Here is a 9,962-nt window from a genome sequence, read left to right on the forward strand (position 1 = left end):
AAATATATGTGATGGGGAACTCAATATGACATATTCAGTAATGATTTTAAATGAATTTGCATTTAATCACATTTTCATATATCTGAAAATAATACATATGTTCATGGCGTATTATTCAGTCTACAAAATGAATATTTATGGATCATGTAGAATAAATTAATGGCTCATAGATTAGAAGCCACTTCCCATTTTCCCTTGTTTAGTAGTTACTGTAATAGAAGACTTGTGAAATAGTTCATGAATTTAAAAAGCATTAGCTCCCAGTATATAACAGTAGTTTAAATATCTCCTTTGTTCTTTGAACAAACTAAACAACTATTCATTATCTTTAATTTTATTGATCTGCTTAGTATTTTATTCCTCTTTTTTGTCAGCTTCCTGCTACAAATAATTTTGTCAAATTTACTCAAATATTATTCTTTCTTATTCTTTCTTCCTTATTTTCTTCCACTCACAACTAAAATTAGAGACAGGCTCTCCATATAAACTGTTGTTAGCTTGGACATACTCAGTAGGCAGAATATATTGATCATAGTTTTTTAATATTTGTGGTCTTTTTGTCAAGCCACAGAGAATGTTGCAAAATTTTTCTAAAGAATTATGATTTGAAAAGAGTATACACTTATTGAATATTAATGTATAAAGCCTTTTGTAGGCACTACAAGAAGGCACAAATGTATTTATTGACTTATGATTATCAACTTCTTAACAATTAGATCTGTCTGAACATGGAATGGATTGCCTTGGGGAAAAATAAGAGGTGGTTGCTGAACATGGTCTTCCGATGAGGTTAGATGACTACTTGTGGGTATTATATAGAGGAGATTCATGTTCGAAGTAGGAATTAAACTGAATGATATTTAAACTTCCTTCCAACTATAACATACTCTGTTTCAAGTCATTTCATTATATTTTTCAGATTCTCTTTAATTTATTTAAGTTTTCCATAACTTAGTTAAACTTGACACTTTATTGTTATCAGAGCTTTTGAACAGTCTTCTTTAACCACAGCCAAAGAATGAAGTTGAATCATCTCTTCCTCCTTAAATTTTCCTAGAACACTTCATCTTGTTCTCTTTTATTTCATTACAATCTACCTTGTGTTATTTATTTTAGTGCATATCATGTCCCATTATTAGAACATAAATTCTTTAAAGATAAGGCCTGTGTAGTTTCTCATCTTTGTAACTCCAGTGATTACTATAGCATCTTGAAAATAATAAGTTTTTAATAATTGTTTATAGAGTATAGGTGCTTCAAAAGTTGTTTTCTCCTTATACTTTATATATACTCTATACTCTCATATCTATCAGAATTGGATGAAGTATTTCTATCTTAGCTTCTTGGTGCGCATGCACCATGTGAAGACTATATTTCTGACATTGGCAGATTTTCAAATCTCAGCTTTATAAATGAATGATCTATATAAATCAGAAAGGACTTAACGTGATTGGAATATACCCATTTCTTCTTATACTGTCCATTTTTTGCTTATATTCAAAATGTTCTTTCATTTTGTCATTAATTCTTAGTAGATGCCTGAATTATTAAAGTACAAGTGATTCCTCAGGTTCTTTTTCCCCCAATTATTTTTCTCAAATTATTCTTTAATGTCTAGCAGCTAATATTTACTAAAGCTTGAGGGTTAACAAAATGCTTTCTTAACACAAACCTGTCAGGAAAGTGCATGTGGTATTACCCTATTTTATAGTTGAAAACATATGAACTAGCCTCAGAATGGAAAAAAGACTTGTGAATATTCACACTACTAATAAACAATACCTCATGCTGCTTCTCCTTAATCTGTTGTCATCTGGTACATCTTTCTCATACAATAGATAGCAATCATGGCTAGTCTTGTTGTTTTGTGATTATAAATCAAAATATTTTCTCAGAGGAAAATTTCGAGGATTTTTCTTTGTTTTCAATACTAGACTCCTGCCCCACTTGTGGGATGCTGATTCATTACTCTATTTGCTTTTATCTGAACAGTTTCCTATAATGAATACTGATCTTCAAGGAATGAGTGGCAATCAAGAAAAGCAGTGCTGGTGGGGAAAAGCGCTGTACTCTCCCCTTTTTCCTGGATCAGAGTGTGAAGGTAAACAGTCTTACAGCGAGCACATGAGCAAATCCCATGAGTAAATCCCAACACTGAAATGTACTTCTAGAGTTAACTAGATAGAGCATACATGGAAACTAAACGTATAAAGTGCGCATCACTCTGAGTTCATTTTTTAACCTTAGAATGAAAAGATCAGCACCCCACTTAGCTTCCTATGCTTCTATAGCTCTATTTTAACTCACAAGGATATTGTAAAGAAATTGTGTAAAATGCTCCCTCATTTTACAGATGGAGAAACTGACATTTCAGAAAGTTTAAATGACTTGCCCAAGGTTAAAGAGTAGGTAGGGAAACTAGGATGGGAATCAAGATCTTGTACCTCAAAGTCTCTCCACTGTACAACATTGCCTTTTGTCTCTACTTACATTCTTCTTGAGCACCATAGTTAATTCTCTACAAGCTCATTTACAATAAAGCAACTTTTTCAAAAGCATCACCCTATCTCTTTGTTCTCAGTAGGTAATGGTTATGCGTTAGTCCTTTAAGTTTTTCTTAATACATTATGATGGAGTTTCTTCTGTCACTCTGTCAGTGACCATCCATTTTTGTTTTATAACAGTTGATTTGACAGTTTGATTCTGTATATTCTTTGCATATATCTCTAGCCTATCAGTAAGTGAAGTTACAAGTATAACTTTTGTGTTCAAAACTTATCATCAGAAAAAAGCTCAGTCTTAATTTATTAATCTTATTTTTCTACTTCTCAAAATGTGGCATATTGACAACATGGTTGAAATAGCTGAAGTTGGATATACGGTCTCCATTTGGCAAGTAATCATGATCTGCCTTGTGACCTGTCTTCTATTTTGTCTGTCATTATATTTTTGTTGTTATTTGACTTTGTAAGTATTTAATGTATTGTATCTTCAGCTGTACCACAGGTTCCTTGAGGGCAAGGTTCACATCTTAACATTGTTGATATTTCCTCTAGCACAAACTACTATGCCTATCACATAATTGATGCTCAGTAAAAATCTGTTGCTTTTCTTTCATGTGGTATAATAGAATAGAAAATTCTGTATGCATTAGCTGGAGGTTTGTATAACATTTGGTTAATTCATTTAGTAAGAGCAACAGGAATTTTTAATTTTTGAGGAATTTTTAATCCCTGTGTAGGGCAATGCAGTTTTTCCTTCCTGTCTATAGTCATAAGTCATATCCTACACCATTAATCCTAAAGACCACAAAGTAAGACAGTATAGCTTGATCAACACTTTAAAAGTATCTATCTAATTGTTGGCAAGTTATTGGTACCATCTTTATATGCACAGCATATCTGTAGAATAACAGTTCTAAGAGAGATTTTGGAGATGATATCCAACTGCCTCATTTTACCAATAAGGGAAATTAATGCTGAGAGAATGAGATATGGTTTGCCAGAGTCGTACAGTTTATAGCAAAGATAGAACTGGAATCCAATTCTCCTGTTCCAGTGCTTTTCCATTAACCTATACCAAAGGCCACATTAACATGTAAAGATTCTGTTGATATTCTTCTACTATTCTCGTTTTTTAACCAATTGGTACATGGTCAATTTGAATATTAATGTATTAATCTTAACATCTCTGATTTTAAGTACAGTTTTTTTTTTTTTTTTTTTTTTTTAGCATATACTTTTAGGCCCTTGAAGCTGTGTAAACTGCAAAGTAGCTTATCCCTTATTTGCAAATTTAACTTATATTGAATTAATAATAGTATATGGTCTTGAATGAGTTATGTATAACTTGTTATAATGAGTTCAATCATTATAATGTTTGTGGGGGAGAGGGAAACATTCCTATAACTCATTGTGAAGTATTCCTATAGAATTAGGAGTTCCTAATAAGAACTGAATTAGAGTAGACATGGAATATTAGGCACCTAATCCCTAACATTATTAGTCTCTCCTTAGCTGTTGCAAGAGTTAAAATTCCTAAAACTTCTTTACTGTTACTGGGAGTTAATTTTTATCATCTCCAATTCTGGGAAATTTAGGTGCAGGAATTTATTGAAGGCTAGACTAATGAATGTCTGTGAGATACTAATAAAAACGTTCAACAATAAAATCTTTCTCGAATGCTGCTCTGTAACACAAAGGTGACTCTAGGCTTTTCAGCGCTATGTCTGGCTTCAAAGATAGTCCTTTAAATGGCTGTACTGAATATCAGTCTAGAAAGTTGGCCAAGATGATTTTGTTTTTTTCTCCCACAGGAATCCATGAAAACATCCATTAAAGTATGAAGAGGTTGTGAATTTGAATTAGAGGAAGAAGGGCCGCTTAGGGGAATAAAAATGACATTTTTATTACTAAAATAGTATTTGCAACATTTAAATTCACATTATTCCACCTGTATAATTACTATTTTATAATGCTGTTATAGTACTTATATATACATAGTATTGTTGAAACATCCTGAAATTCAAGGAATATCGGCTATTTGCATTCTTTATCACATACATTACAAGAGTTTTAGAAATATATAATCATATATCATAATATGACAGATAGTACCCAAGTGGGTAGAGAATACTGTGATCTGGCAAACTTGGAAACATCCATATGGGTAAGAAATGACTCTAGGAATAGAAAAACTGGATTTGCTATGATAGCTCCCAAAGAAGTAGCATCAGGAAGCTTTGGTCCTGACCATGAAAAATAGTTTTATTTAAAGTCATGATGAAACATCATTGAGTTGTTAAAACTCTGTTTTCCCTGTGCCACTCATACCCAAATAAAAAACCCAGAAAATTATAATGCTATTTGGATTACCTGAAGGTTATCAGGAGACCTGATTGCTCGGTTTCTAGAACCATAAAAAGTAGCTCAAACTTTCTTCATAAGGTACAGGCCTCTATAATCCCCCTCTTACCATAAACAGCCTTCCTCTAAGGGATTTGGCCATTACACACAATACCATTATTCCTTCAATTGATACTTATTTAATTAAATTCTGCTCCTGTACTATAATTCCAGTAACATAAAAGCTGTTTGTTGGGAGATAGTTTTTCAAAGAGATTTTGTTTTTGTTTTTTGTCTTTTAGGGAAGGTGGAGGGAATGGTAAAAATGAGAGCAAAGGTGAATGAAATTTAATTGATGTCTCTGAAATATAGTTATAACAATATAATCTTTAAAAATAAAAAAAAGATTTCAAAAATAGATATATTTCATTTTCTTTCTTCACCATATTGCCTAAATTATTAGAATTTGGTACAGTGGACAGAGCCCTTGCGCTGGAGTCTGAGGTCATAGAATCAAATCCTAACTTTGGCATTTTTAATTATTTAAATTCCTTGGGCCTCAGTCAGTTTCATCATCTGGAAAATGAAGGGTTTGAACTAGAAATCCTTTGAGATCTCTTCATCTTTTAATCTATGATTCTGTAACATGCTATGATCCCAAAGGTTGTATAGTATTTTGGAGAGTGAGCAGGCATTGGGGTAAAAAAAAATCACTATTTGTATCCTGCTTTTGATACCTCCTGGCTGCATAATCAGGAGCAAATCAATTAGCTACTCAAGGTTTCAGGCAGATCTAAGACTTGAGTTGTCAGTGTAACTAAATGAGGGTTATAATCATGATAGTATGTAATAACGTTTAATAACTTTGTCTTTCCCTCTCACCCTCCCTTTTTTTTGTTGTTGTTCTCTTGCATTCAAAATTCATAAGAATGTTATACAAATACCAAGGGAGAGAATGGCTTGGAAGAGTATCCAGATATTAAAGAAATACCCAACGATGGAGAGCATCTGTTAGACTTTAATAGAGTAAGTATTACTTTTAGAATTATACTGCTGCTAAGCCACCAATCCTTTACCCTTACATATACTTTTCTACTCCTTTTAAAATGCCAATTCAAATCATTTTCTTTACAAAATCACTTCTCATTTATTTTTCATCCTACCCTTCATCTTTGAATTGAACATTCTGTATAGAATCAAATGTTTTATGTTCTTTGCAAATTTCTCTCCCCATATAAAGTATAGGAGGTGGGAAAATTGTTCTTTCTCTTTATTTAAAAAAAATGTCACAAACAAACCTTGTTAACAGATAAAATGGCAATTCATTCAACTGTATCCTTTAAGAGCTACTAGAAACTTTTTGTCTGTTCTTAGGTGTCTTCTGTTTACGAAGCAAGGTGTACAGAAGAAAGAAATCCTGGAACAAAATCAAATGGCTTCCGGAAAAAATTATATTCCAGTGATAGTTCCAACTCTGAAGACACAGCCTCAGAAGGTGGTAGTGAATGGGTTGATCCTTGTGAAGAGGAGCTTTTTTCTCGAACTCATCTTTGAAACTGCAGAGTAGTACCAATTGTCTAAAAAAGTAATATATGATGGAAAACTCCTTTTTGTGAGACCTGTTACTCTAAAACAACAACTTGGGTTTCCTCTTCAAGTAACTGATTCAGATGCGTATTTATCTTTCTCTTCTTGCTTATTTTATGGTTGAGGATAACTCTCCTCTTGGAACATTTTTTCCCCCAACCTGTTAAATTCTTGGCTATTTGAAATAGACTAGATTGTGTTGTCAATTCAAGAATGGGTGTGCATGTGCTTATCTTAGATGCATCACTGCTCTTTGCCTCTTAACTGCAGTTATTTTCATTTGTAATTGCAGCCTCACCACTATTATCTTATTAGCATTGCAGTGTCTATAACTCCTTCTGCTATTCAGAGACTTTAGCTTTTGGCACATTTTAGCTTTGTTCTCTAAGAACTGGGAGATAAATACTGAACACTGTAATTTATCAGTGCCTTTCTGAATGCAGGAGAAGAGCATGAATGACTTGTCTAGTCTTCATTTGGTAAAATCTCATGTAAATTTGAAGTAGGAACAACAAGGTTGTGCTTTAGAGACTTACAGAATACTGTGTTTTCTATCTTATGATATTTTCCCCCCTAAATAAACCCACAGAGGATTCTATGGTTTGTGATTTTCTTGCTAACTGGAGAAGCCAAGGATTTTTTGTTTAATTTTTGGTATGTGTGGAGGCAGTGTGAGGGGGTTGCAGTCTCTCTTCCATTTCTTTCTTTTCCCCTTTCTTCCTCTTCTCTGTCCTTCTCTTGTAATCATTTTTTTTTTCATTTTCAGTCCACTCTTTCTTCCCTTTCTTCTTTCCTTCTTTCTGCCTTTTCCTCTTTCTGCCTTTTCCTTTTTGCTGTCTCCCTACTTTCCATCTCTATTTTCTTTTCCTCTTCTCATTTCCCTTCCATTTCTACTTTCAGTTCTTCTTTCTTCCTCCATCTCTCTATTTCTCTGTCCTTTTTTTTCTTTTATAAAACTGATGAACATTGAGAAATAACACCAAAAAATGTCATGGGGATTAGGGTTGGGGGGGGAGGGGACAGGGATTTGGGATGATAAATCTTTTAACAAGAAATAAGGACTATGTCTCCTTGCAAATGATTACCTTAGTGTAACCTGCAATGCATCCTGTATTTGAATTTGAGCCTATTGAATTCATCTAAAATGCTCATATTAAAGTGTTTTATATGCAAAAAAGGTCACACTTCACTTGAAAGAAATCTTTGGCTGCTGCAGTTAGCTGCTGTTGTGGCTGTAATTTAGTAGATCTTGTAGTTCATTTTGTGTTTTCTGAGAGAATGTTAGGGGCAAGTTATGTGTGTGGTGGGTGGGTGGGTGGGGTGCAGAGTAATGATTTTCAACATACACGTGTGATTGCAGTAGTGATGGTTGCTTTCTGTGACTTGCTTTTAAATTTTCTTTTGTTAACCTAGACAGTCAGTACATTGTCAAGTTATATCTGTACAAGACTATCAACTCCTAGTGCTTTTAACACGTTATACAAAATGTTGAAGCCAGGAGGAGCAATATTTGCAAAACCTAAACATTCTAAGTTTTTACCAACTCTTCATTTTAAGAACTAATCTATACAATAGCATGTCTAGAACATCAGGAAGTGTAGAGAATCCAATGTTGACTTGAAAGCTTAACTATTCATTTTGACAGGCAATAAGAACTCATACAAACTCTTTTTGAAATGTGAGCTGAACTAGCTTTGAAAATATGTTATTTGATTTTGAATAAGTAATTGGGTTTTGTTGCATTTTATTGATGACATGGAAAACACTGTCTAAGGTTGTAAAGTCATTTGAGGAGGTTATATGTCCTTGCTGTTGGAAACCCTGATTAAATTGGCTAGGTTTGATCATGTCAAATAAACAGAATTATATGAGGGTTTATATTTCTGCAGCAAATCATTTAACACTTTTTTCTTGTTATTTATTTACAAACTTTGGATAAATTTTTCTGTAACTTACTGTATTCTGGAGCTTCCTAAGAAAAGGTTGTTAACACCTGCACTGAAAAAAATTGTGAATAATAATGGTTAAAAAAAAAAAAAAACTTTTGTAAATTCCTCAAATTAGGACATGGAAATTATGGATAGGATAGCAAAGATCAAATAGATGCTTTTCAAACACAACCTATCAGCTCATTTTCTTTTCAACTGAGCTGATTCTCTAAGCAAGGAAGGGCTCCGAATGGCAGAGGTGCTGACTTCATTCACATCATGATGTAGAAAGGCAGCCCTTGTAAAGGGAAGGGGGTGGGACAGGGAGGGTCTGGGCAATAACAAATTATGTCTTTACTTGTTTCCATACTTAAGTGGCTCAGAAGCTTTCAGCAAGAGAGTTGAAGTGTGATTTTTAGTTATTTGTATGGATAGACACAAAACAGCATTAAAGGTTGGCAAAATGCTGAAACGCACTGTGGTATGAAGCGCGTGGCATATCCATAGCACTGAAATATCAGTTTTCCATTCCTGGGCTGAGATTTGTTTTCTACTTTTTTGCTTCAAGTGGTTGTATTGTTCTGATTTCACGTACACCAGAGTAACTGATTTTGTTTTCTTGTGGAGTTACTTAACACCAAATAAAAATTTAAAAGGACAGTGTCATGTTTTCATTTGGGAGAGTACACCATTCTTTTAGAAACACATCAGAGTCATGGCTTCCTGCTGATATAATGGAAACCTTGGGATCCAGAACACTTGAATTCTCCTAATTAACGGTAGTGTCACCTTCCTCTTGGGCTTTGCTTTCTCAGCAGAACTAGATGATCTCTAATGTTCCTTCCAAAGCATCCTGTGAATATAAATCTCTGTGTTATTGGAATAGAGAGCTCTGGAGACACAATGCTTGAAACTAAGCTTTGACAGCTCTCTTCAGTGGAATTCCTTTTATTAAAAGAAAGTTGTCTCTTTTAAAATCGTCCTTAGATCTTTCATGATGTCTTAGAATTGATCCTGGATTCTCAAAATCTATTCTTCAGAGCATAATATCTTGCAGGTTGAACCAATGGAAAGATTTCAGGGGTCTTGAAAAACTGTGTGTTTCTTTAACCTTCACCAGCCTAAGATAGGGGAAGAAGGTTGCCCACTAGGTGATGAAGAGGGTTGGCTAAGTCATAGAGGTACAGTCATCTATCTATACCAGTAAAATGAAAATCCATAACAATGACAAAACCAGATATTTTTAAAAAATTTATTAAAGAATAAGGTATCTGACCAATTTTCCCTAAATTACTTCAAATATAAAAGTAAAATGTTAGTGTTGTGGTTCTGAAAATAAAATATACCCCAAACTCTGCTTTCATTCATTACAACAATTAAACAGCCTATTAAGATATAGCCAGGCTTACACTAACCCATGAACCTGTTAAAGTGGCTCGTTTTATAATATTAAAGCTCTAAAATAAATAGCACCATCTCTAAAATGTTGATTCTAAAATTCTCTTCTTTAACCAGGCTCCTATCATCCTGCCTCTTATACTTCCTTTCTCACTCTTCATATCTTCCTTACTCACCCACTCTACCCCCCTTCTTGTCATAACTT

The 9,962-nt window shown here is 33.7% G+C and overlaps 1 protein-coding gene across 4 annotated transcripts in view; it reads left to right on the top strand.

Annotated features, from left to right (window-relative positions):
• The window catches only part of KIAA0232 (KIAA0232 ortholog), a 101,920-nt gene extending 92,901 nt beyond the window's left edge, over positions 1 to 9,019 (top strand). For 3 of the 4 annotated variants that reach the window (XM_051965554.1, XM_051965556.1, XM_051965557.1), the window contains 3 exons: positions 1,993 to 2,101; positions 5,773 to 5,870; positions 6,219 to 9,019. In XM_051965554.1, the coding sequence (XP_051821514.1) occupies positions 1,993 to 2,101; positions 5,773 to 5,870; positions 6,219 to 6,398 (387 nt within the window). In that variant the 3' untranslated portion in view covers positions 6,399 to 9,019. The remainder of the gene's footprint in view (positions 1 to 1,992; positions 2,102 to 5,772; positions 5,871 to 6,218) is intronic. The other variant, XM_051965555.1, reaches the window with a different exon arrangement.
• The last annotated feature ends 943 nt before the right edge of the window (positions 9,020 to 9,962 follow it).

This window comes from Antechinus flavipes, chromosome 6 (genome assembly GCF_016432865.1).
Source record: "Antechinus flavipes isolate AdamAnt ecotype Samford, QLD, Australia chromosome 6, AdamAnt_v2, whole genome shotgun sequence".
Lineage (NCBI taxonomy): Eukaryota > Metazoa > Chordata > Mammalia > Dasyuromorphia > Dasyuridae > Antechinus > Antechinus flavipes.